General features: G+C 46.4%; 1 protein-coding gene across 1 annotated transcript in view; it reads right to left on the reverse strand.

The window, feature by feature from the left end:
• The window catches only part of LOC138497282 (dynein axonemal heavy chain 5-like), a 1,499,851-nt gene that overhangs the window by 692,149 nt on the left and 779,751 nt on the right, over positions 1-27,951 (reverse strand). Inside the window, exons 49-51 of the mRNA XM_069620634.1 lie at positions 1,684-1,773; positions 1,357-1,593; positions 4-171 (exon numbers count right to left, since the gene is read on the reverse strand). Of these exons, the coding sequence (XP_069476735.1) occupies positions 4-171; positions 1,357-1,593; positions 1,684-1,773 (495 nt within the window). The remainder of the gene's footprint in view (positions 1-3; positions 172-1,356; positions 1,594-1,683; positions 1,774-27,951) is intronic.

Below are 27,951 nucleotides of genomic sequence, written 5' to 3' on the forward strand. Positions count from 1 at the left end.
CACCTTGACCATGACTGTCTTAGCCGTCCCCTGCTCGCCTATCAGCAGGACAGCCTTTCCTTGCTTCATGATGGTGTGCATCAAGAAATCCGTCCGGACGTTGTCCACATTCGGGACGAGGATCGAGGCATACTCTGGCACCGAATCCTTAGGGTAAATGTATTCCGGGACCTGGATTGGAAACCAAAATTAACAATGACCATGTACTGCCAGGATGCACTTAAAGCTAATGCGGTGGATGGCAAAGCTGGTTGACAAGCAACTTAACAATTTTGTGCGTTTTGATGCAGTGCTTCATACTCGAGCTTTAAGGCACTGTCCAAACTGATGTAATTACTCCATTTTAAATTGCACTTGAGTTATCGACTGTATAAGGATGAAAGGGTAAGTCGGCCCTGAAGCGGGATACAAATTTGCAAAGTGCAGCAATATCCCCCTTGGCTGTTACTCTTAGGTCTAGCAACGCTTTTGGTTGCCGTTTGATAGAGTTTGACAAACCCAGTTAATGCAAATGTGCTCGAAGATATTGCCAGCCTAGTATACTGCTTGGGTTAGAGATGTGCTCAGTAAAATGTCAGGTATATAAAGTTACATATACAAAATTAAAATAATCACATTGAATCTAAGTACATGATCATGCTTATCTTTAACATTTACTGGGTATATCCTATACACTTGAATGGATTCAGGGGTCAACGAGCCCAGTTCTTGCGGTAACTCAAGGTTGTGAGTCAACAAACGGGTATCCCTATTTTATTTATTTATAAAAAATATATATATAGCGCAAACTTGCCTAACAAGAGTATCAGAGCGCTTAACAAAAACATGCGCAATATAGCAATACACACAATATAACACGACAATTAGAATAATCCACATAACCTCACAAAGAAAGCCCAAAACCCTACAATTCAATAAAAACGACACATTCCAACATTCCAACATTGCATAGCTATTAACTCGTGATGCTTATCTGTGTTGGCTAACATTTGCTTCTTACACTTTAAAGGTTTGATGCAAACCAATCAATTGATAAATAAAAAGCTATTAACTTTCATTTGAAAAAAAAGATTTTTCATTATAGCACATAATTGAGTCCTGATCACTGAAAAGCCTGTACACCCCTAGGATCCCCACAAATCCTTTGTCCGCTTTAGTTGTCTGACTTCTGCTGGTTTAAGGGGCTCAACAATAATTTATCCCCACAAGGAAGGGCATTATCTGGCATAAAAGTATTGATTTGGCCACTCTGTGTCATCTGGACTGAGACATGCTTGCAATGGATTTGGGACAGGGGTAAGCTCAGCACCTACTCCTTTTGTGAAATATTGTGTATTATGGGACACAATTACGCACCTTTTTCGACCAGTGGTCCCACTGACCGCTGTCGTTGATGACAAACTCGAAGATGGTTTCATCTCCGCTTACAGCGGGCAGCTCTAGTGTGGCGGCATGGCTCCTGATGAATGATTCCATCTTCACGCGGTCATCCAGCTCAAGCAGGGCTCCCACTGACCACATCAGGGCGAAGACAAACAGGCGAGACACATGCTCCTGGCTGGGCTGCTTATCATCCCGGTCAGCCAGTAGACCCTGTGAAGGCAAAAGTGGTGTGTTGTCGTTACCTACAGTCGCCATTGCGGTGCCACAGATGTACAATGTACTACCATGTGCATACTCTACCTGCAGGAGGTCGATAGCTTGCTTGATGTACATGCACTCCAATATGGCCATCTTTGGGTTAACGGCAGTGAACACAAAATTTATCAAATCCTGTGAGAAGACAAACATTGAATTCTTGTAAAGTTGAAATGATCTTCAAAGGCTCTGTCTACATTCAGCACTCCCACCACCTGGCCCAGGCTGCCAGCAACTGGTTTCAGCAGTTATGGATTTGTACAGTCATCACACCACTGTAGCTCCTTGCCAGCGGTCTTCTGATCAATGTTGACCAAAGGCTTCTGATTCAAGGAACTAGAGCCCAACCTACTCGTGTGACAGAAGAGCAATACATGTAATCATATCTATGCCACTAGAAATCCAAATACACATGAAAGCTGCCTCTGACAAATGATCAGGAACTGTTGTTTCCCTGCACCTGAGGATCTCGCCCCTACTACCTGCTGCCATTTTGCAGGATGGGTAAATCCATCTATTTCAGTAACTCTTCTGCCTGACAAGGTTTTAGGCCAATACATTAGGCACCACCTCCATCTTAAGCTTCCACCTCTAAGGATCATAGCGCATGGGGGCTCTATAAAGTATCAGAAAACTAAAGCCATCCAACACATAGCCTGGGCAATCTCCTGGAGACACTGGCTATCTCCCAGCTTAATCTCCACACTGAATCTGTTGGTTGTCTCCATGACCATCAGTATGGCTTCAGAGCTGAAAGAAGCACGGAAACTGCTCTCCTGAACATTCGTGAAGACCTTGACTCTAACACCCCTTGCGTCCTCATCCTACTTGATCTCTCTTCTGCCTTTGACACTGTCAACCATGCCATCCTGCTCAACCGACTCCGTGATAACCTGGGTATCACTGGTCAGGCTCTGGCACGGCTGACTTCTTTCCTCTGCGACCAACCCTCTCAGGTCTAACTTGGGTCCTTCGTCTCCGCTATCTTTTTCTCAACCTATGGTGTCCCCCAGGGGTCTAACCTCTCTCCGTGGCTGTTCAACCAATACCTGGCACTCCTAACCCACTGCATCGCTGCTCTCTGCCCCAACTTTCAGTGTTATTCAGATTCCACCCAGCAGCTCATCTTCAGGCTACTCTCGACCGCCTCCTCTACTTCCCTCATCTCTGACTGCCTGCTATCCAGGAGTGGTGTGCCGCCAATGACCTCTGCCTTAATGCCAGTAAGACTGAGATTCTCCTCATCGGCACACCCGCTCCCTCCTTTCCTGTAGCTCTCTGGCGGGCCTCTCTTGGCCCTCTTCCTGCTCCCACCGGTGAGGTTAAAAACATCAGAGTCATCTTCAACTCTACACTCTCCTTCTCTCCTCACATCTCTGACGTCTCTAAGAAGTCACACTACCAAATGCACCTCCTCAGAGGTATTCTCCCTTTCCTCTCCTTCCCCCAGAAGCTCACTGTCTCCATAGCTCTGGTTCTCTCTATGCTGGACTATTGCAACAGCCTCTTTCTAAATCTTCCTGCTTCTACTCTCCGCCCCTGCAACATATCCAGAACAGGACTGCGAGACTTGTCCTTGGCCACAAGCCCAGGGACCGTATCTCTCCAGGACTGAAATCTCTGCACTGGCTCCTGGTTGCTGTGAGGATTAAGTTCAAAACCCTCTGCATCATCCAGAAGGCCTTCTGGGGCCTGGGGTCCCGATACCTTCAACTCTCTCTTCCTAAATACCTTCCTTCTTGAGCTCTTCGCTTATCTGCCTCAAACTCCCTCAGGGTCAGTCGCTTCTCCAAGCAACAAGCTGGTGGTAGATCTCTTTCTTCGGCTGGGGCCTCCCTCTGGAACAGCCTCCCTGCCTCCCTTAAACTTGAGGAGAATCATCTTCGGTTCTGGAAGCACCTCAAAACCTTTCTCTTTGCTTCTGTTTTTTCTCCTCCCTTCCCTTGCTGACTTCCTGGCTGCACTGGTTGCCTGGCTGCCCTCTGATCCCGGGCCCAGGTCCCCTCCCTGCCAGCCGCACTCCTGCACTGCACTCCTGGCAACCCTGCACTATGGGACTGTTTCTGTATCCCTACAGTCTCACTACCATCACTTGACACCTGATGTCTGCACTTACCCTTGCACTTGCCACCTGCTGGCCGTACCTTTACTTATTGTTTATTTATTTTCTTATCCCATGTACTGCACTGTCCTCCTCCCCTCCCTCACCCTCCCAACTCTCCTCCCACCCCTTCCCATGCACTTGCGCCATCTGAATGACACTGTCTTCCCTCTGTTCCCCTCCCTTGCCTCGTCGCGCCTTGAAACACTTTTGTATAGGCATGTTATAAATGCCATATCATATATCACTGCAGCTACTGCAAGTTGCACTCTTTTGCCTGCTGCCACTTTAATCTTCCAGTCTCAATTCAGCGGGGACATCACGAGTATGTAATGGTGCAATGTACCAATAGACAGGTAACGTAACAGGTGATAACAATTCCATAAATTATAATTGTAGTTAAAAAGAAACTTCCATAGCTCCTCTAAACGAGTATAATACTGGGACCCCTTTGCCTCTAGGAAACACACCATCCAATACTACTACCCCACTAACACCCAGTACATTCATCCCTGCTTTAAACATTCCCTTTGCACACTGCCACCCTGCCATATTAGCTAGTCATGATATACCATGCAGCATTGGGAACTTAATGCTATATTTGCAAAAGCTATGTGATGCCCATGGCGTGATGCCTTGTTTGTGATTTTCTGGATGTGCTCACACATTTAGCGTTTGACTAACTCGAAAACCTGCACCTAAACCAGCACCCATGTGTGTCTGCACAACCCATCAGATTCCACTCGACCATTCCAATGAAAACACTTTCCATGAGCATCCTGGTTCCTCAATATTTCTTTTACAGTTACACAAAATAGTGGCCAATACTCTAAAAGCCAATCTGTGATAAGGCCAATGCCACTTGAGATATCTCCAGATACCAACAGGAATCAAGCAGTATTTCTCTTAATGTACAGAGGCACACCAGCAGCAAATCAAAGGTTCTCCGATCTGCCTTGCACCATCACCACATGCTCAACATGTTGACGCTTACCCATTGTAAGGAATTCCACCATCTGCAAGGTGGGTGTGCCCTCGCCTGGGCTTTTATTATGAAAAATGTAAATGAAATTGAACGATCATAGATAGACCTACGAAAAATGTGTGGGGCCAATCCACACAAATTTTCCTATGCTCAATGCACTACATAAACATAGACCTGTTTACTCAAGGGGGACTGCGCCTATAGGTTGTCCATCCAGTCATATTTATTTGGATATGACAGGAGGAGTACACAATGCATCTCCACCAAAAGAGGGAGGGCTAAAACTTCCCCCTGCCATGGCAAGCCTAATTAACTAAAAAAGGCTCCATGGATCCGCCTTTTCCTGTTTTTGGACCCTGCAGCTGGTGGCATGAATTTGCATACCAAATTAGGGTTAATTCAAACCAGTCCACATGGGGCCTGACTGCAGAGGCTAACAAAAGGAGGCAGAAAACCCCAACAACCTTTCATATGCAACTGCGTCAACCTGAAGTCAGCTCCTGCCCTCAGTATCGATTGACGGTGAACAGGCATGTCTGGGACTGCCTGTTTACAATAGTCAACCAACCCAATCATAAAAGGTACTAGTTTGCAGTTTCCAGGAGCCAGAAAATCTGGTCTTGCTGCAGCTTCAAGAGAGACCTGCCGCTTTAATCAGGCACCACAGAGAGCTCCATTAACCAGAGAGACCATTTGACCCACAACAGAAAGGAAGATGGTTTGGACTTATTACATGTTTTCACAAAACACTCTGGTTATGACCTCACATATACAGGAGATTGTTGGTGGGGACCCAGCATTGGTTGATTAAGGTAGGCTTAGCCTACACTAATCCCAGTGGCCCATTTGGCTTTAAAAGAGGGTCAAGCCCCTCTTTTGGCAGATCATCTGGAGGCTTCACCGGAAGCAGAAGCAAGAACTCCTAAGGCAGACTGTACCTTCAGCCAGGGTCATATTGTATCTTCTGCCAATGAAGGAAGGCCAGGACCTCAGAGAGGGAATCTAGACCCTCCCCTGACCATCTCCCAGGGAACAGAGGGAAATACCGAATGCAGAGTACCCTCCAGCAGCTCCAGAACCAGTACCCAGCAAGCACACAGTATGCCCTGCTAGGCTCTGCCGCAAGCTTCCTAGGTGGGAAGTGCCAGAGAGTCTCTGAACCCAAAACCAAGGACAAGGCAGCCGCCTGCAACACACTCCCCATCTTTGGGTCTTCCACCTTGGATGAGACAAGCCCAGCGAAGAAGCTAGGAGAAGTGTATCGACGAGCATCTACCGGCATTCGCATTAAATAATATTTTTGAGCCAGAGTCCCTCGAGCTGCCATCAACTGCAACACTGACTGTTGCTACACCGCAGTCGCTTAAAGCAATCCAAGACGTCTCGAACAGTGCTTCTGAACTGCCGACTTACACAGAGACAACGATTCCTGAGCACGAGCAGCCGTGTAGGCCAGCCTGCAGCCATCCATCCATCCATCCATCTTTGCTCGCTAAACTGTTTGCCCCCTGATACCTGCAGCTGTCTCCCGTCTTGAACTGTGTAACAGAAGATGCAAAGTGCCCTGAAATAGCCTGTTGAGGAACAAGAACACCTACAGGCACAAGGTACATTGTGGTTCTGTCCCCCTGGTCCTTCATCGAAGGCCCTATGAGACATTTTAAATACCCATTGCTTCCTTTGTGCTGAAGCCAAGTATCCTTGAACTGTTGCGATTATTTTCTTTACCGACAACCCACCTGTCAGTATGCAGAGTGCATCCATTTCCTTCTTTGAAACAGTCTGTCCTCTGCATTCCTTTATATAGTGGATTGTATTTCGTAGCATTGCTAGAACTCTCCGTTATGATAAAATATAAGTTACTTACCTGTAACTAATGTTCTCCAGCATGGATTCACATGCTCATGAATATTCCCCGTCAGGGTGGGAATCCTCGGTGAAAGCAAAAACTGTTTCACTTTCACTTTAAAACGTTCTCCTCTAAACCGATCACTGTGCTTTGGGTCATACTGCCCCATCCAATGACAGTCCCCCCCCCCCAAACTCCACCCATGGTGGCCATCTTCAGATTTGGTAGGCGCGTAAAGTGGCAGTGTGAACCAAGAAGAGCCACAAAGGGAAAGGAGGGAGGGGGTCGCATGTGAATCCATGCCAGACTCTGGAAGAAGACATGTAACACCAAAAGGTTAATTGAGGTGAAATTCTGACGGTACCTTTGGCATAAAGGAGGGGTGTGTACGTAGTACCACCCTTTACGCGTGGAAAGACAAGTAAGGCTGCCTACAAGACAGGGCCTGGATCTCCCCGACCCGCCTGGCCGGGGTGAAAGCCACAAAGAAGGTCGTCTTTCATGAGAGAAACTTGAGCGGGACATGATGCATAGGCTCAAAATGAGCTCTCATGAGATTAGTTAGTACTATATTGAGTGCTGGAGCAGGAGCCTTCACCGAACGAAAAGTCCTGAAGAGCCCATTGAGGAACTCCTTGACGAGTCTGTGCGACCACAGCAAAGGTTTACCCCGGGACCTGGTGTACCGGGATATGGCGGTGAGATGCACCTTGATAGAGGTGTGAGCCAATCCCCCCTTGGCCAAGGAAGGAAAGTACAGTAGAAGTTGCGGGGCATCGACATGCAGAGGGGTAATCTTTTGAGCCCAGCACCACACAGGGAAGCGCTTCCATTTATGGCAGAAGTGCTTACATTTATGGCCCTGGCCAGGATGTCCTTACTTTCCGCAGATAAAGCATAACCTCCAAATTCTAGGGTTGCAGGAGCCATACCCTCAGGTTCAGCGGCTATTGGTCATGGTGCAGATTCTCCCCTCCCTCTCTTGTGAGAAGGTCAGGCAACAGTGGCAGCCTGATGGTTGGTTGGAGCCACTGACAGGCGCAGCAGGTCCGGGTACCAGATCGGACATGGCCACGCTGGGGCGACGAGTATTATCTTGCAGTGGCACTGTCTGAGTGTGTTGATCACACGTAGCAGGAGTGGAAATGGAGGAAAAGCATACAGCAACCGTCCCCTTGCACGGGAATGAGAACAAGTCCTCCTTGCTACTCGGTTGAGGAAACCTGCTCGCAAACCTCTGGTACTTGGAGTTCATTGCTGTCACAAAGACATCGAACTGGGGTTGGTCCCATTTGTCGAAAAGCAGGTCCATTTGGTCCTGGGGAAGCTCCCTCTCGTGGCAAGAACGCAGCTCCCTGCTGAGCGAGGCCGCAATGGTGTTCTTGACGCCCGTCAGGTGGCAAGGGACGAGGAACATGTCTTGACGAATGGCCAAGCGCCACATATCCTAGGTCTCCTTGCTTCCGAATGTAGAACATGGTGGTGGTGTTGTCTGTGAAGAACCTCCCCACATTGCCCCTCAATAACGGCAGAAAAGACTTCAGGTTCCAGATACAGCCGGAAGTTCCAGGACGTTGATGTGTGCCCTTTTCCTCTGGTTGCCAGAGGCCTCTGGCGTACAACTGTCCGGTGTGGGCTCTCCAGCCTTCTAGGGAGGTGTCTGTGGTCACTGTCTCCTGGTAAAGTGGAGCTTGAAACGGAGACCCCTTGGACGAGAAGCATCTGTACACCCCCAGCCCTGTATCAACCTGATGGAACTCCTTGTTGAGGGAGATGTTGTCCGCAAAAGGTCCCTGATACTTGCATCCACCTCGCATCTAGGAACTCCTGGAGAGGCCTCATCTGAAGTCAGCAGAGGCGGATGAGGCTGATGCAGGCGGGGATCATGCCCAGCAGCGACTTCATGGACCACACCATTGACGTCTGTGCCGATGACAAATGCTGTAGCTTCCCTTGTATGGCCACCACCCTTTCCTTCCAAGTGGGATGCTAAACACGTTACTGCTAAACACGTTTCTGTGTTGAGCTAGGCACCCAGAACCAGTGCGTCCTGAGATGGCGTCAAGCAGGACTTTGGATAGTTTATGGAGAACCTTTTGCATCTACCTTCATCCCCCCTCTCTCCCCAGTACAGACTCTACCTCTGACTTCGCTCTCAGGAACCTCCATCTTGCCATTACTAATGCTCTTGACATTCTTGCCCCAGTCATGAGGATCCGCCTGAAACATGCCTCAAGCTTAACACCTGGTACGACTCCTAACTTGCAGCCCTGAAACGCAAGTGCATAGCTGCGGAACGGAAGTGGCAGAGCTAAGGCTCACCCTCTGACAAACTGGCCTGTCGCCTGCTCCAAAGGCAATATCACTTCTCCATTCGCTCCAAGAAAAGGGCCGCCCATCCAGGCTCGCATCTCAGGTGCATCCAACAACACGGCTGAACTAGCCAACCCTTCTCCTCCTCACCACCTCCCTCCCAGGTCCTCTGCAAACACACTGGCCACACACTTCACTGCAAAAACTAGGACATCCCGAGCACCCTTGCTTCCCTCTCCCCCCCCCTTGCACCACCATCATGCCTCCTATGGCCTCACATCCACCCTCTGCCCTTTCCTCCTCCTCCTGTCCCATCACACCTGATGAGGTCACCAGAGTTTCCCGCTCTATGAAGGTCTCCCTCTGTTCATCAGAACCATTAATGGCAATAATGTCTCTCTTGCCCCTGCACTTGCTGATTTCTACAACCACTCTTGCTACTGGATCTTTCCCCTGCTCCCTCAAGCACTCCCTTCTGAAAAAAACCTTCTGCATCCTCATCTTGGCCAGCCAACTACCGCTCCATCTCTATCACCCCTTTCCTTGGGAAACGCTTGGAGAAGCTGGTCTTCCCCCAATTGCCCAGCACACTGAAATTGTTGGTTGCCTACACAATCATTAATCTGGATTCTGAACATCCAGAGGCACGGAAACTGCTCTACTGAACACCTGCGAGGAACTGCTTGCATCTCTTCTTTTGTCTTTTTTCCCCTCTTTATTTGTATTTTTTATGTAATAATACTAATCAATGCATAAGTGAGTATAGTAATCAAATAATCCAAACTAATCCATGCAACCAACTACACTACCATTAAGACCCAATAACTAACAGCATAAAATACAGAAATCACAGGACATACAAAAACCCCTTGCCCTCATCTGCCATCTCTTGCCAAATCAGCTACTACCATTAACCACACTATCTAACCTACCATTACCCATATAGGTCATTAAAGCTTCCCCATCTTTCCAGATATTCCCCCTCTCGATTGAATCTTGTTGATTGGCTTTTCTCAAAATGTGAAAGTACATGCATATCCATCAACCAATCCTCTAGTCGTGGCTTTTTCCTATTCTTCCACACCTTGAGTATTTGTTTGGTCGCCATCAATAAAGCTCTATCAATCCAATACGAAGAGTTACAAGCCTCTTCACATCTACCCTCACTTGAAAAAAAAAATAAAGCCATTGCAGTTCGTGGAAAGGAAATATTCACCACAACATCAATTCTATCTAATATGTCTTTCCAGAAGTCTATCACCTTCCTACACTTCCATAGCATACGCACCAAAGTTCCCTTTATATGTCGACAGTCCCAACAAAGATCATTGTCTAACAAACCTAAGGCACACATCCTCTTAGGTGTCCAATATATGCGACCTATAACTCGTTGATGAATATAGCGCAATTTTAAATCCATCTTGGCCTTTACTGCTACCTTCCATGCATTATCCCATACTTTCATTGAAAGGTCTCTCTCCATATCGAACACCCAGGCTAAGTGTAGCTTCTCCCAAGAACTCCCCTATGTATCTATCGTCAGGCATCATTCTAATATAAGTTGATACCCTATGAGGTGGAGTGTCAGACCAATCACATATATTTGTTTTTTTGTTCATCGGACCATCTAACATCCGTTGCCTTTTAAACATTAATTCAAAGATCTATATCTACCCAATTCTCTTAGACCCAGACCATATTGCTCCACCAGCTCAACAAAAGAAGTCATTTTCTCATCCTGCCATATATCCTCAATCTTTATAATACCTTTAATAGCCCAGCTTCTCCAATTCAACAGCTCGATGTCAATTTGCAGCCCCGGATTGAGCCAAATAGACCCTCTCCATACATAAACAAATCTTGTCCACATCCCAGGATCCATTCTATCAATGCGGTTCTTGCCACAGCTACTGATTACAGTTTTACCTTCGGATTAGGCAACCTCTCAAACGAATATAGACTTTCCAAAGAAAAGGGTTTAAGTTTCTTTCCTTCCATAATAAGCCCAAAAGTTTCTGATCTTTTCCATTCCAAAAAATAATAAGAAGCCTCTTTAAGTAAATATCATCTATAGTATTTTTCCAGCACTGGATAACCAAAACTCCCCTCTCTAACTTGCAGAGTCAAGATAAAACGAGGTATTTTTGGTCTTTTACCCACACCCCACAGGAAATCCATAAATATTCTATCAATGCGTTTCAGCCCTTTTTTGGTAAATATTATAGGGAGAGACTGTAAATAATATAGAACTTTAGGTAAAAGCATCATTTTTATAGCATTCACTTTGGCCCAAAGGCTCAGAATTAAACAATCCCACTTACGTATATATCTCTTTGTAAAATCTCAATTAGTTTGTCAATATTAAAATCCATCATCCTCTTCCTATCCCGCACCAGATAAATCCCCAGATATTTAACGTAAAAATTTGCCCATTGACCATTCCAGTCTAACAAACCCCTAGTCCTAAGATTTACTTTAAGAGGAAAAACTACTGTCTTTTCCCAGTTGACTTTATAGCCAGATAGTGAACCCAACTCCTCAAACATATGTTTCAAAAGGTTACCCCCTTCCTCTGGGTTAGATAACACAATAGTCAAGTCATCCACCTATGCCAAGACTTTAACTTCCCTATCTCCTACTCCCCAAACAAGAAGGCTTAATTCCTGTCTTATGAAAGCTAATAACGGTACCAGAGCCAAATTGAACAAAAAGGGTGAGAGTGGACAAGCTTGTCTGGTTCCTCTAAACAACTGAAATGCTTGCAACAACTCATCATTAACCCACGATTTGCCTGAAATTCCATATTGTAAGGTTCCAAAAGCATTTAAAAACCGAGGACCAAACCCCATTTGAATTAAGGTATAATTTAAAAATGACCAATTAACACAATCAAAGGCCTTCTCAGCATCCAAAAATATGAGAAATATCTCTTCGGCCTTAGAATCAGATAATCTCATTAGATCAAAAAGTCCTGATGTTATTGTAACCATACCTATCCGCCACAAAGCCCACCTTTGAATGATCAATCAGATCACCGATATATTGAAGTAGCCGAATAGCCAAAAATTTGTGAAAATGTTTACATCAAGTAAAGAAATAGGCCTGTAATTGCTGCATTTAGTTTTACCTTTTCCAGGATTTGGTATCAATGTGATTACAGCTTCTCGCACAGAGGGGCAAAGAATTCCTCCTGAAAGAAACTGATGATATAACTTACATATCTCTCGTGCTAAGGTGGTACTAAATGTTCTAAAAAATTCAACCAGCAACCAATCCAGGCCTGGAGACTTGCCTAATTTAAGTTGATTAATTGCTGCACCCACCTCGAATACAATTATCGGAGCATCCAGCGCCTCTCACCCCTCCTCAGATAAACTTGGAATTTCTATTTTAAAACTTAGAAGAGTTAATTACAGAAGAAAGGGAACTAGATGAGTATAGAGAGGCATATAATTCCCTAAAACATTCACAAATATTTTTTTCGAAATACTATATCACCCTCTCTATTCTCAATCCTCTGACTATATGATCTTTTTGTTAATTTTATTTAGTTTATTAGCCAATAAACATCCACCTCGCTCACCATCATCCCAAAATGTTTGTTTTAAAAAAATATATACCTTTTTCAGCTTGTCACTGTATTTCATCTTTAAGCTTCTGTCTAATTCTATCTACCTTTATTTGATAATTCCTCTTCTTTGATAATGCATATTTTCTATGCACAACCCCTACCTCCATCTCCAGATCTCTAATCCTTTCCTCTCCCGACTTTCTTGCCCTAGAAGTCCAATTGATTAACTCCCCCCTTATAGTTGGTTTAAAAGCATCCCATACAATAAAGCTATCAGCAGAGTCAGTATTCTCCCTAAAGGAATTAGCAAAAATGGTGTTGATTACCTCACATACTTTCTCATCTTTTAAAATGAATGTTTTAGGCCACCATTTAATACCAGCAGGCCTATCTTTATCCTGATTCATTCTCAGATAAACAAAAGAGTGGTCTGAAAGGCATCGCTCTCCCAAAGTAGCGTCTAGTACACCCTCAATTAGCTTATCCAAGATGAAAAGGTATTAATTCTGGAGTAAGAGTTGTGAACAGCAGAGTAAAATGAAACTATCGTCACTGTGGAGTTTACGCCATACATCAATTAGGTCAAAAGTTTCAGAAGAATCCTGAAAAGCTTTACTTCATCTTTGGCCGGTAAACCTACAATTTGAGGATCTATCCATTTTGTAGTTTAATACACAATTAAAATCACCCCCAATTATAACAAAATCGCCTTTAATAGATCTCAAGCTTTTGGTTAAATCAGTAAAAAAGCCAGTCCCACTTGAACATGGTCCATATATTGAGCCTAAAGTCATTATCCTTCCCTCATGTCTTGCAGCCAAAATAATACGAACTTCATCATCCATGCTCACACTTTCAATTATCATACCTAACCTCCTACGAATTAAAATTCCCACCTCTCTCGACTTCGCAGAATAACAATTTAGCAAAACGTTCATAAATTTAGTATTGTTAAAAATGTTATAAGAATACTCTATCAAATGTGTTTCTTGTAAGAAGATAATATCCACCTTCTCCCTTCGCAGTCTGGCCAGTATTTTCCTCCTCATCTTAGGACAATTCGGTCCTTTCACGTTCCATGTGATCCCATCATGAGAAAGGAACCAATAATAAATCTCGACCCATCCGTCCTACCAGGGGAGTTGCTAGGTCTGGAAAAGAACCGGTGCTAAGCTGATGTCGGAACTGTTGGGACTGGGGGCTAGCTAGTCTTTTGGCTGTAGCTCCTGAGATTCTATCCGGGGCTACAACCAAAAGATCAGGGGCTATAGCCCCCTTAGCCCCCCCCTAGCAACGCCCCTGCGTCCTACTCCAACAAAACCTATATCAAAACTTTGGAAGGGCCATAAAATTCCACTCAGGTATAGAATAGTGTAGCTTAGCCCTTTCTTTCTCCCACACATAGACTGAACAAGACAAACATGACATAAAACTCAGTTCATTTTGATTGAAAACAGTCCACCTACATATGGACCACTTAAAATAATTATTATATACAAAATTCATATAAGTCCAAACTGCAATCCCAGAACCCAATCACGTTTCTAAGTATTAACTCATCCCCTTTCCTTATTATGTAAGTCATAGACCAGACCCTTACATCCACCATGCATAAACTGAACGAAATTCCCCCATAACCTTACTACTATCACTATGCTAAACCTAACCCATCCCCTTAATTAACTCATCACAAAATAAATCTCTTATACAGTAAACCTCATACTAATCCTAACAATAATATCACAACCATTCCTTACATTCCTAACTAAACTATAAACGTATGTAATAAGGCAACCAACATATGCTATCGTCCTAACAACATTTAATGGTACACTACACTATTCCTCTAAACCTTATATTCACTCCACTGAGCATCAACTACCCACTAACCAATTCCCCAGTGCACCCAAGGCCACAGTAAGAAAACCTCACTCCCGAAACTCCAGAGTCCATCCCAACAACACTGCCCCAGCCACCTCTCCCCCAATGCTATATCTGAATTGCTAAACCCCCAATGAAGGACATGGGTATCCCCACTTAACAGCTTAATGAATCATAAATAGCACCCCAAACATACTCCACCATACACAGCTCCCATAACACACATTCATTCCATTCAACCAACAATTTACAGAAGCACATTATGAACATGTGCCACTCCTGGGCCACGTCAATACAGCCACAGATCATAGACCAAACCACTGATGTCCTGTCAACTGGATTCCGCAAGACGGAAGGAAATATGGAGTGCTCCCGGTCCATTCAATGACACAACCAATTCATGTTTCCATAACCCGAATAATCATCATTCCATACGAAATCCAACCACCAGCCTCAAGAAGTCAACTAGGTACCACACCCAATAGAAGTTGGAATTTAGTGACATAAATGAACTTAACTGCAACAATGAAGTGCTCTCAACAGCGTCAGTTCCCATCCCATACCACTTGAGAAACAGCATCAAGTGTAAGTGGCCAAGTACTCAGTTAAGAAGCACCATGAAGCAGATGACCACCCTTTAACCAGTACTTTCAATATTTCCACCTGCAACACACTGCATTCAAGAGGCTCACTATGCGGACCCCCACCTTACAACAGAGGTAGCTCAACTCCAATGGCACAGAACACCTCCGCCACCCAGCACCTCATTCCCAACTCATCCATAAAACCCACCCAACAATCCAGAGGCCCAAATTTAATGGAACAACTAGGTAGGTATTTAAACTTAATAAATCCCCCACCGACCAAACCACAATTCAATCATGACGACCCAGTTTCTCAAATGCATATTCAAATGTTCTGTTTCATCTGAACTCCGAAGTTCCTTGCAACGAACAAAGCAGACTGTATTGAATAACAATAACTCATTTCCATCAGGGTGATATAGCTGTCCAGATCAAGGATCATCAATATCAAGCTTCCAAATGGGAGAATGCTGCTTCTAAGGATAATTTCTCCATGTTATTGCAGCCATTAGCCCTAGAACAGGCAATATCCCCATACTCATTCACCTCAACCGCAGTACGTGATGGGCCTGTAACAGTCACCTGAGGTAGTATCCATTTTTGACCTACGAGGAGAAGGGGTAATCATATTCAGAGCGACAGGTGTTATCCACCAAGGAATCATTAAACCAAGGAAAACTCTAGATTGAATCATTAAGACGGGGAAACACCAGATTTGCAGCCATTATCCCTGGGAATCCTCTCATCACCTCCAGTGTTGGCATTGGAACTGGGGACACAGCTGCAGTCAGTCACAGCTACAGGCACAGACATGTAAAGTCACTCATATCGGGCCACATTCTGTATAACGGCTGTGTAACCATTTCTGCATCCATGAGCACTTCAGAAGCCCAATCTGCGTCATAAATGAGCGTCAGAGTTCCTATTGTGTGTGTCATAGCGACACCAACTGGCTACCTTGTTTATTCCCCAAGTCAGACATATAGAGAGGCATTTATCTAACTGTGACCACAAAAGTGATGGGTGGAAGGTTTCGAATGAATCTGTACCACTGGCGTTGCTCTGGGCAACCTTCCACACCACCGTTTTGTAGCACGTCTGCGCCATTGCAAAAGGGGTCCAACTATATGCAAAACAGTTTGGTACTGCCAACAAATGGTAGCAGCCCAGCCCGAACTGCTAGGCCAGGTCCCCTCTGCATGGAAACACAAGCAACCCCAGACATGTTTCGGCCTTGTTGGGCCTCCTCAGTGAGGTGCAGCTTGGTTCCCTATGGTGCAGCGAGCAAGGGACCCATGTCTGGGCATACCCTCTCTCACATAGTGAGACAAACAGACCACAAAAGTGATGGTTGGAAGGTTTCGAATGAATCTCTACCACTGGCATTGCTCTGGGCAATCTTCCACACCACCGTTTTTTAGCCTGTCTGCGCCATTGCAAAAGGGGTCGAGCCATATTCAAATCAGTCTGGTACTGCCACCAATGGTAGCAGCCCAGCCCGAACTGCTAGGCCAGGTCCCCTCTGCACAGAAACACAAGCAACCCCAGACATGTTTCGGCCTTGTTGGCAGGCGAAGAACAGTGGTCTGGAGGGTTGCCCAGAGCATTGCCAGTGGTTAAGATTCATTCTAAACCTTCCAGCCATCACCTCTTTGTTTTTGATTTATACTTTAACAACATTTAGGGCATGGCATGCACCCTGAGAATAAAGAAGCGTATCTTTAATTCATTCCGTTCAGGCCTCGGAAAACTCTGCACACCCCAACTGTCGCCCACTCGTTGATCAACTAGTTGTTGCTTGCCTCACAGTATGTTGCTGACCTCTGCAGCCGTACCAAGCCTTCTGTTTGATCCGGCGTAGTGTAATCAAGTCATTAGCGAACCCCAGACCATACGCACCCATTTTCCTCTGTTCCGGATCGCACCGTGTATACTCTGCGTATTCATTCTTAAATCCTCCGTCCCCATCAGTACGCCTAACCACTCCTCGGCGCTCTGCTTCTTTCCTAGTCAAAGTCCTCTCACGCCGTGACCAGGGATCCGATTCGTCAGCCACAGCTGGAACACTTCGCGTAGCACGCCCAATATCACATGATTCATGCCGCCCTCGTCGTTTTCAAGGGGTCCTTTCCTTTTCATTTCTTCACCGTAGCATCTTTCAATCTCACCAGTATTCCACAGAGCCGTTTACCCAATGGTCTTTTCAACAAAGTATAAGCAACTATATATTTAACAATAAAAGAAAAGAAAACACCAAACCATGTACAAAAAATCATACCCCCAAGGAAGAAAAGATAATTTTATAGGAAGTACTTTTTCTTTTTTTTTTTTTGAGATCCGGATGTGGAAACAGTCTCCAAAGCCATAACATCAAGGTCTAATAAAAAAAAAGCCTCAGCACTCTTATAATCAGAAAAGGAGTAAACCTGTCCCTCAATCACCATCTGAAGGATAGCCGGGTACAGCATACATATAGTACTGCAGTGTTTTGTTCCTTGCTTATTCCTTGGCTGTATTTAAGGCTCTCCTTTTTTCCAGTACATCCCTGCTCAGGTCCCCAAAAATCATGATCTTATTTCCACCCCATGCTAAATCAACCAACTCACGTGATCTTTTAAGAAGCATTTCTTTAGTGGGAAATCCTAAAAACTTCACAATGAAGTGCCTTGGTCTTTGACCCAACACCGGTTTCTGTCCCAGAGACCTATGTGCTCTCTCGATCTCCAAAGGGGTGTTAGGGTCCAGTTTCAACATTGATCTCAAAGCCTTTTCCAAAATGCCATTGGGCTTCCTCACTCTACATTTTCAGGAAAGCCAGCCACTCTGATGTTGTTTCTTCTAGAGATGTTTTCTTGCTCAGACAGCTTAAGCAACAGTTTTTCATTTTGCATTTCCAAGATTCTAATCTCATCATATGATTTCACTGTTCTATCATGTGTAGAAGTCAGGTGGTCCTCAATAGCTGCAACCTTTGTAGTGAGGTCCATGTACCTCTCTTCAGCATTAATCATCTTGGTTTTTATCTCTTCTATGTCCAGAGTCACCTTAGTGAGAAGCTCCAAGAGATTGTCATCCCTTTTCTCAGATTCATCTTCTCCTTTCTGTCTCTTAGCTGGTTGGGAGGTTTCTGTAGAGCCTGTGTCGGTCATAGTTTCAGAGAATGTAATCTTAAGCAGGGCACAGGAGCACAGCCTCTATGCTGCCATCTCTGGTGCGGTCAGCTCTAGAATTCCACTGCTTCCATCTCTTGACTCCAACTCTCCGGCTGTTCTCATTCTACTTGATCTCTTCTCTGCATCTGACCATCTATTGTCATAAAACGGCTGTATGATACCCTAGGTATCTCAGAGAGGGCACTCGATTGGCTGACCCCCTTCGTCAATGACTGCCCATCCCAGGTTATTTTGGGCTCTTTCTCCTTCCCCACCTCTATCGCCACCTGCGGAGTCCCCCAGGGGTCCAACCTTTCTCCCTGGCTCTTTAACACCTACCTTGCTCCGCTTACACACCTCATTTCCACCTTCTCCCCTTGCTTCCAGTGTTATGCAGATGACATAACTCTTCTTCAAACTTCCGTCGAATCCTCTCCTTACTTCCTCCATCATTCCTGACTGCCTATCGGCCACCCAGTCCTTGTGTATCTCCAATGATCTCTGCCTCAATGCCAGCAAGACTGAGATCCTTCCTATTGGGAATCCTGCTCCCGCTTTCTTCCCCTCACTCTGGCCATCTTCTATGGGCTCTCCCCCTTCTGCTTCATCTGAAGCTAGAAACCTTGGAGTCATCTTCGATTCCTCTCTTTCCTTCCTCCTTCATATTCAGGACCTGGCCAAGAAGGCCCAATTTCAACTCCACCTCCTCAAAGGAATCCTTCCTTTCCTCACTTTCTCCCAGAAGTTTGTCTCTAAAGCAGTAGTACTCTCTAGGCTAGACTACTGCAATAGCCTCTTCCTTAATCTACCCTCTTCTTCCCCACGACCCCGCCAGCTAATCCAGAATAGGGCTGCAAGACTTATCCTTGGCCTCAAGCCCAGGGACCGCATCTCTCCAGCCCTAAAATCTCTCCACTGGCTCCCAGTTGCTGCAAGGATCAAATTCAAATCCCTTTGCATCATCCATAAGAATGTTTGGGGCCAGGGACTATGCTATCTACAACTGGCTCTCACTAAATACTCCCCCTCCAGATCTTTACGTTCTTCCGGCACCAAATCTGTCTCAAGCACTTCACTAAACAGCAAGCTGGTGCCTGATCTCTTTCCTCGAAAGGCTCCCTCCTTTGAAACAGTCTCCCCCCTCCTCTTTGTCTTGAGCCGGATATCATCAAATTCCGGAAGCTCCTCAAAACTTTCCTTTTCACCTCCTCCGTCCCTTTCTCCCTCCCTCTTCTGCTAAATCCCAGTTGATGAGATTGGCTTAACACACCCAATCTCCCTCAGCCACCGCCCGCTCCTAGCACTTGCCTTGGAACCCACTGGCCTATGCCACCACAGGCCTGCACTTATTTATTGGCAGATGACCACTCTCACCAAATCACTTAACAGCTACTTACTCCCTAGCACTTCCCTCTGTGGTACTCCTAGCATTTACCCCCCCGACTCTCTCATCCCTCTCTCTGTCTGCACTTGCACATTCCGAATGCTCACAAGGCCTAGTAGGTCCACCTCTATCTTTCATTGTTATATTTGCTTTTCATTCCCATGATCCCTCCCTGTTGCCCTCTGGGTGCTTTGAAACAATGTACTTGCTGTATAAGTGTCTCACAAATGCACAATAAAATTAAAATAAACCCAAACTCCTTCAGCAGCCATACCCTCTATGTGTGCTTGCTCACCAGAGCATGTGAGTGGGATATCACAAGCCAATCCTGTAGACAAAGGTGCACTGCCACCGGGCCAAGCACTTCGTAAAGACCCTCAGGGCAGATTTTAGGCCAAAGGGAAGAGCCTTGCACTGCTAGTGCTGATCCTGAACCAGGAATTGTAGGAATTTGCTATGCTTATTGTGAGTGGGGATGTGAAAGTAGGAGTCTTCAAGATCCAACAACGTCAGAAAATCCCCTTCCAGCTGGCCGAGCATGTGTTGTAACGGGACCATCTGGAACCTTTGGGACTTTTAGTACTTATTGAGACAACGCAGATCCTGGTTTGGCCTCCAACCCTCCCCCTCTTCATGGCTTGTAAAGAACAAACTTGCTGAAGAGGTTTTCACTGTCGAACGGCATATCCAGCACCTTAGCCTGAACGTCCTGGCAGAAGTTTGTCACCTTCAACAACCCTTGTCGAAGGGACATTTCGTTCCGCATCTGGCAGAAACCCAGGTCCACGATGTCCACTGCCACAGTGATGTCATGGTCCGAGGCCACCACCCCCTCTTGAAACAGTTCTAGTGCCACAAACTTCTTGTCCTTTGGTGGGAAGTCTAGAATAGGTCCCAGCTTGTACCATAGATCCCAGTCATATCGGGACAAAACGGCTAGGGCGTTTGTCGCCTTGATGGTAGAGGCTGCTGTGTAGATTACTCTCTTCCCATTGCATCCAGCTTCTTCCCCTCCTGGTCCGAAGGTACCATGGCTGCCAACAATGGGTTCGCCGAGCGTTTCCTGGCTGCGGCCGAACCACTGAGTCGGGCGAAAGCTGAGATCTTAAGCACATGGGAGATGAATCCAGTACTCTGTACTTTTCCTCCAATCTGTCACGCTTGGGTAGGGCCGCACCGGCATTCTACATTAGCAGCAGGCCCTCCTCCGAGGTATCATCCAGGAAAGCAACAAACATGATCTTTCTTCTGGACTGGCGCCGCTAGTACATGAATCATTCCTTCTTCGTTTCCTCGGGTACTAACTGAAACAGTTCAGAAGCCCTGGACATCATGGAATTAAGGGATCGAACTTCGTCCGGTAGGGCGGCCTTATGGGGTTCGTCCGCGTGTGGCATTTCCCTGTCAGGTGGCGCAAAGTCATCGTCTGTGCCTGTAGCTGTGGTAGACGTGTCTGTGTCCTTGCACAGAGCCTGGGCTTCGGGTGGAGTCAGGTCGCGATGCAGTGATGGTGGTGGTGGTGGAGGGGTCAGATGACGTTGAGAACCAGCACCCCCTCAGACATTCTCTTCTGACGAGAAGGGCTCAACATCGGTGGATCCTGAGGGTCCTGTGCTGGTGCAGGTCCGAGTGCAGGGGGTATCTTCTGCTGGATCTATGTGACCAGTGTTTGTAGAGTTGTTAGAATATTAGCAACATGGCCCCAGGTTGAGGGGTGAAATAAGCCATGGCGCAGTGTCTGGACTGATGCGCCACCTTTTGCGTGAAGGGGACATAGGCTCACCGTCCTCAGATTCACCTCCTTCGTGGTCTATATAGCAGGCATCAGGCAAATCATCGTTGCTGTGGTCAGAGTTTGAATAAATATGCTCCGGTTGTCCTAGAGAAGCACGTGGGTCCACCTCCTATGGAGATTCCCCTGGGGGTGCCTTGTCCTTCTCTCTTTCCTCCTCTGGCGGCTTCTGGGCTGATGCGGTCGCAGGGCCTTACCCAAACCCGGGATGCCTGCTGCCTTGGTCGATGCCTCCGCAGCTGTATCATGCCTCAGTCATAGGGACACCTTCACGGACCCGCTCTCCTTCAATACTGTTGTGGTGCATCGAGACCCTCGTCAACGGGGCTGTCATCAAATTGGCTGACTTGGAAGGCTGAGAAGGTCTTAGATTTGAAGGGTCCTCCCCGGACTTCTCCTTCGTCAATTTGTCCACTGATGAACAGAGCTTTGACGGGTTAGGGACTTTCTCTTAGATGAGGCCCCTTTCTTCTGCAGGCTCACTGTGGAGACTGATGGTGATGGCAAACACGCTCTGCCCGACTTGGGACCCCCATCAGCGGTGAACCCAGCAGAGCCAGCATCGTGGAGCTTGTCCTTCTCTTGGACCCCGTGGCAGGGCATCCTCAAAGGATCTCGACCTCCTCCCAGAAGGAGTTCGCTCCTTCGACCGGCCGGTCCTGGGTGAGGCATGATCCTGCCTGGAGGCAGAGTGAGGGCCCTTCCTCGATTTCAGGCACGCTACTAGCCTACTGTAGCAAGCTTTGTTAATTTTCTTTAAGAAACAACGGCACACCTCGCATCCCTCCCCATCATGGTCCGGATGCAGGCGATATAAGGATTTATGATGTCTATCTTCCACAACTACATTCCTTTATCCAGACTTTGTGCAAAGTTCGAAGTGGCTCTCGCTTTCCTTCTCCTCAGACATGGTCAAAAGGCGCGAAGCAGACCGAAGGCCAGGCCTTCTCGAAACTTCGATTGACGATCACACAGTGGGTGAAGATCTTCGCCGGCAGCGGATTCCCGCTGTCAGTAGCTGTCCTTTGTTCGAAAACAATAAGCAAAAATCGGTCAAAAACATTCAATTTTCTATGGAAATATTCAAATTGCACAAAAATTGCTCGGAGAGCAACATGAGGACTTCCAAAACTGAAGCGTGCAGTAGACATCTGAAGATGGCCTCCAGGGGTGGAGCTTAGGGGGAGGACTGTCATTGGATGGGGAAGTATGACACAGAGGACAGTGATTGGTTTAGAGGAGAAATACAGTTTTAAAGTGAAGCTGTTTTTTCTTTTACTGAGGATTCCCAGCCTGTCAACGCAGAATATTCATGAGCATGAGAAACCAATGCAGACCCCATGCTGGAGAATAATAAAGTAGATATGTTTATACAACCTTGACTGGACAGTCTCTTGTATCTTTGGGTAATAACTGTATTTTCGCTGTGTTGCAACTAACCAACGATACACAACCGTTCGGAGATGATCCTGTTGTTTGTCCACATTACCAAATTGTAAACACACGCAAATTATAAACCTTATTGTCCAATCTGTTCAGATCCCTTCTGGTATATTAGAGGCGTGGGGATGATTGATGGTTTAGAAACCGATCCCTGGACCACTGGTGCCCCGGAAGTTGATTGGTCACACCCATAACAGAGACAGGCAACCCAGGTCTGCCTCTCATCACTGCATTACCATATGCTCCTCAACATGTAGATGCTTAGCCATAACAGAGACAAGCATCCCTGGCCTGCCTCATCATCGCATCAAAAGCAACCCTTCTCACCTGCCGCTACCTCATTAGCAACCCCATCCCCACTTCTCTTAAGAGAGAAGGCCCCAAGAGGGCATGCAAGCGACAGAAGTCGCACTGCATAAGACCCAATAACATACATTAAACAGGCAGCAGCGATAGTGTTCTCGAATGAAGCATTTAGAGGCACATTGTGTTGGGGCGTACTGCCTATCACAGCAACACTCATGACTTATTTGGGATTCTTCATAGGCAAACACAATTATATTAAACATAGTGTAATTACTGCTTCTTTAAACATTAGTTGCATCTTCTAATGCGGTCGGGATGGAATTTATTTTTAGTGCTGTCAGTATGCCCATCACCGTGGAACTGTCAGCAGCTGTCAACGTTTCGGAAGGTATAATGGAGCTGAAGAAACCCTCAAAGTTGATCTTTCGACTCATCGAATGTGGCCATGCATGACCAGCGCCTGATTTCCTCCGGGTCAGATTGTACATAATTACTCCTCATTACTGCGGATGGAAGGGACAGTGGCAGGATTTCATCTACCTCGTTGCTTCGCCTGTGTAGACACTATCGCAAAGCCAATTATTCTGCTTCTGAGGTGGACCCCAGTAGCCTAAATACGAATTCCCATTTTAGCTCCATCTAATTAAATATTGCTGCCAAAAAGGCAATGTATTCGATCATCATTCTTATATGGAGTTACAGCGCCCAGCCAGACATCAAAACAGGGACATTCTGAAACTGTAATTGTTGGTGCAGCAGGTGGGGTGAAGAGAACTCCAATCCTGTTTTCTTTTTCACTAAATAGCCCCTTTAAAGAAATCAAATTCAACAATTTCTTTTTTTTTTTTGCTTCCCTATGTCTTTGTGGCTCAATGATGCTCTGTTTCACTTCATGGCCAACTGTCTTCACTAAATGAATTAATGGGTGGGTGGATACACGTATGGATAAACAGATGCATAGACAGACGGATACATTGGGGACTAAATAGACACACATGTTGACAAATTAATGAAAGAAGGAACGAACAACCAAATGAAGCAACAGAGAGATGAATGCTTAAGTATAGGAGGTATAAATGCATAACTGAATAATTGAATGACTGAATGACTGAATGAATACGCTGACTAATGGACGACTAGATGGAGGCGCACATGTGCATGGATGATTAGGTGAATCAAGGAATCACTATTTTATATTATACTTGTAGATGCCTCGGTGTATGGATGTTAGACTTCATACATGTGTTCCTTCTACGCTTTTTTAATGTAAATGTATAATGGATATCTATGCTGTGATGGCCATTTACCACATCTCCTGTAAAAACGTCCCCTGTCAGGCTCTGGAAACCACCTGGAGAGTTGCTTGGGGAGCTTCCCCAAGCCCCTGGATGATGGACCCAGATGTGGAATGGGAGGTCTCCTCTGGCCACTTTCCTTTGGTCCGTAACACTTGGCAGGTGACAGTCACACTATTAGCCCTAAAGTGCTGCAAGGCCCAACACCAGTTACCCCCCCTCCACCATAGCGGAATCTACCGAGTTTCAGATGTAATCTCATAGCCCCAGCAATGAAGGTGTGGCCAGGCCATTTAAGAGAAATCATTCTCCAAGTCCTATTAATAGTGACCAGAAACATTCATAATCACATGCCAGATCAGAAGATATAGTTCACCATGGTGAGCGCAGGAATATTGTAGATGAGCCATGTCACGTTTTCGAGTTCCTGGTCCTTCCACAACCAATGCACATATCAAGACTTCATTGGTCCCCAGAGCAGAGGAGCATCCCCCAGACACAGAAATATCAATTTCCGGAACCAGAAAACTCCTATGACTATACCACAGTTGTAACCCAGAAATGCATAGGAAAACAAGAGTAACAAACATTACTGGTTCCCCTTGGAGCCTCTGTTCGGTTACTGATTATTCTGGGCTCCAGTCTAAGCAGTTTTGGGGAACTCTGGAGAGAACAAAAGACATTTTGAAATGGTGGAAGGGTCTCCGAAATTTGGGCTAGACCCACCTCGCCGCACCCCAAGCCTCAATCTCGCCCAGCGTTGACCTAAATTAAGTGCCAATCACAGCTCTCACTCCATTCCCACACACAGGTGAAATCCTGCAGGAGAAAGCCCACACAGGAGGGAACGGGGAGGGGGAAGGTGAAAGCCAACAAACCCATTTGCAGGTTGTGGGTTGTTGGAGCAAGCTGTGGCTGGAGAATGGTTCCCATCTGAGGGGGATCGCATAAGCGTGAGGAATATCTCAAAAAACCTGTCCTCACAGGCCAGTGGGGAGTAAGGTGGTGCAGGAGTAGGGTCCTGCGGTTGCTGAGGTCTGGGCATACTCTGCCTTGCTGCCTGCGGGGTGTATCTGCCCTGCGACGCTGAAGGATATCATGTAAACCACGTACCTGACGAAAGACCAGTCCCACCTCGAAACTTGTTCGTCCACCTGCTCCCCAAAAGGGGGTGGTATCGGACGAGCAGCCATTTTGTAGGGCTGCATGCCACGGGCCTGCACCGTGGTGCTTGCCGCGCTTGGCCCGGCCTCCTCCAGAACTCTTGGTGGTGGATGTTGAGGCCTACCCATCACCTCAGAGTGGGCCCTGGTAGGCGGCGTGCCCTCGATTGTTGTGCTGGTAGTGTTGCGTACAGGGAACCGCTCAGACATTTGTCCAGTAGTCGGGCAGAGGCCCTCGGGTGGACACCCGGTAAAAGAACCCTGCCGCCCCTCAGCAACGTCACAGGCAGGATCTAGCGACCCCTCGGCCTGGTAGCCGGTAGCTGAAGCAGCCTCGGTATCTGTGCTGGTGTTAGAACCTGAACGGTCCATCCCGCTTGTACGTCTCCTTAGGAAGGAGTCACCCTAGTGGAGTGCGGATGAAAAAAATTGCCTTGACTTGTGCTTGACGAAGTCCCTCAAGCCCTCTGGAGGCGATCGTTCAAAGAGCTCCATCCAGCAAGCTAACCTGTTCTTCAGAGCGTGCGGTGTAAGCGCATCACACGCAGTACAACCCTCCCAGCCGTGGTTGGGGCCAAGGCAGCAGAGGCAAAGAGCTTGGGGAGGGGGGTCGGACGTAGGGAAGAGCCCTCTGCAGGCTGGACATCTGCTGAGGTCCAAAGACATCAACATGCGCCGAGGAGGAGCGTGGCGCCAGAGGACCGAGTATCTGATTAAAGACAAAAGACTAAAGACAAAAGACAGTATCCGGGGAAGAGTGTGTGGAATTACAAGGCCAAAGCCATACTCAGGAGCGCTGGTGAAAGTGGTCCGCTCCCGTTGATGCGGAAAGGAGAACTGGGTACCGGCACCGGTGGCCGAGTCAGGGGAGTGCATGCTCCCAGGGTCACGCCCCCGCGTGCCTCTCAATTTAAAGGGGAAGAAGATTTTTTCTGGTGAAAAAGGTCCTGTCTCCCGTCCCTAGCGAGGGACTCCCATACAGAATGGAGGAAAGGGGATGGGACGTAAGAGTATGTAATTCATAGCTCTCTACCTCCGAGTAGGAAATAGGGGTGGCTAAACTAATGCATAAGCAATTGATACGTAGAGTGAAAAAGTGTGGTCAAATGAGAAGAGCTGTATATGCTTGATAAAACTCAAAATACAAAAGACAACCTTTGTTGGGGGTTCTGTTTATACACCCAAATGGGATACACATTTTTTTCTCTCTCATCTTCTGCTGATCCAGTGCCAATCTCCTGTGCAGTCCCTCAAGGTTCCTGCGTCCCTGCTACCTTGCACAATATATTCACAAAGCTTCTGTACGACCTCCTTGATGGCTTGGGTGTCACTTACACCAACTATGCGGATGACACCCAAGTCCTCATCACCCTAACAGGCTGCTACAACAATGATTCAAAAATATTACACAACATTTATCTTCAGATCCAGGCGTGGATGGCCACCCATGGCGTCTGCTTAAATGACGATAAGACAGAGCTTCTCATCACATGCTCCCACTCGCGACTAAATAAGCTAGACTCACTCTACAAATCCTTCAACATTGATGGAAACCTCATCAAGGTCTCTAGCGAGGTAAAAACACTGGGTATCTACATAGACTCTACCCTCCCTCTTTCCAGACAAGTCAATACTACTGCTTCATCAACGGCATATACCAACAACTTAATCAATGCTTGCAAACCTTACCTATCCAACAAAAGTTGCATCACGCTTGCTAAGCCCTGATCTTATCCAAGCTCGACTGTTGCAACACTCTATATCTAGGCACCAACGAAAGAAACCTCCACAAACTTCAAGTGCTTCAGAACACTGCACTTAGATAAGCCTTAAACATTCCTAGATCTTGCCACGTCTGAGCTATCAGGTGGGACATACACTGGTTACCAGTGCGTGACAGAATTTCATTACGAACACTAGTAATCACTCATAAGTGCCTGGCCAATATAGCCCCAAAATATCTAGCTGACAAATTAACCAGGTACCAATCCACCAGACCTACCAGACCCAATTACTTAAATCGCTTGAACATTCCCCTTTACAAACTACAAAAATCAGGCAGATCCAGCTTCCCCGTCCTAGCAGCCAAGCTATGGAACTCCATGCCCAAAACTCTCAGAGCATAACCAGACTTTTGGTCCTTCAAAAACAGTGCAAAAGACTGGCTCCTCATTCGGCATAACTAACCTTCTTTCCTTTACACACACTACCATTTGTTCAAAGCCTTATCCTTTCCTGTACATTTGTCTAGAATTGCTATGTAACACAAGTCAACTGCTTGATAACTCTGTATCTGCAACTGTTTGTAACATAACCCTGTAACTATGTATTCAAGTCTCAGCGCCTAGATACCCCTGGGTGTGCTCTAGAAATAAACTAAACTAAATAATCTTAATAAAATCCTTACTGAGGTTGGAAATACTCCAGTGCTATTGGAGGGGATTGGAAGTTAGTATTGGATGAAACACTAGACAGGTCCAAAGGATTTGACATT

This window comes from Ambystoma mexicanum, chromosome 5q (assembly GCF_040938575.1).
Source record: "Ambystoma mexicanum isolate Mex_15411 chromosome 5q, UKY_AmexF1_1, whole genome shotgun sequence".
NCBI lineage: Eukaryota > Metazoa > Chordata > Amphibia > Caudata > Ambystomatidae > Ambystoma > Ambystoma mexicanum.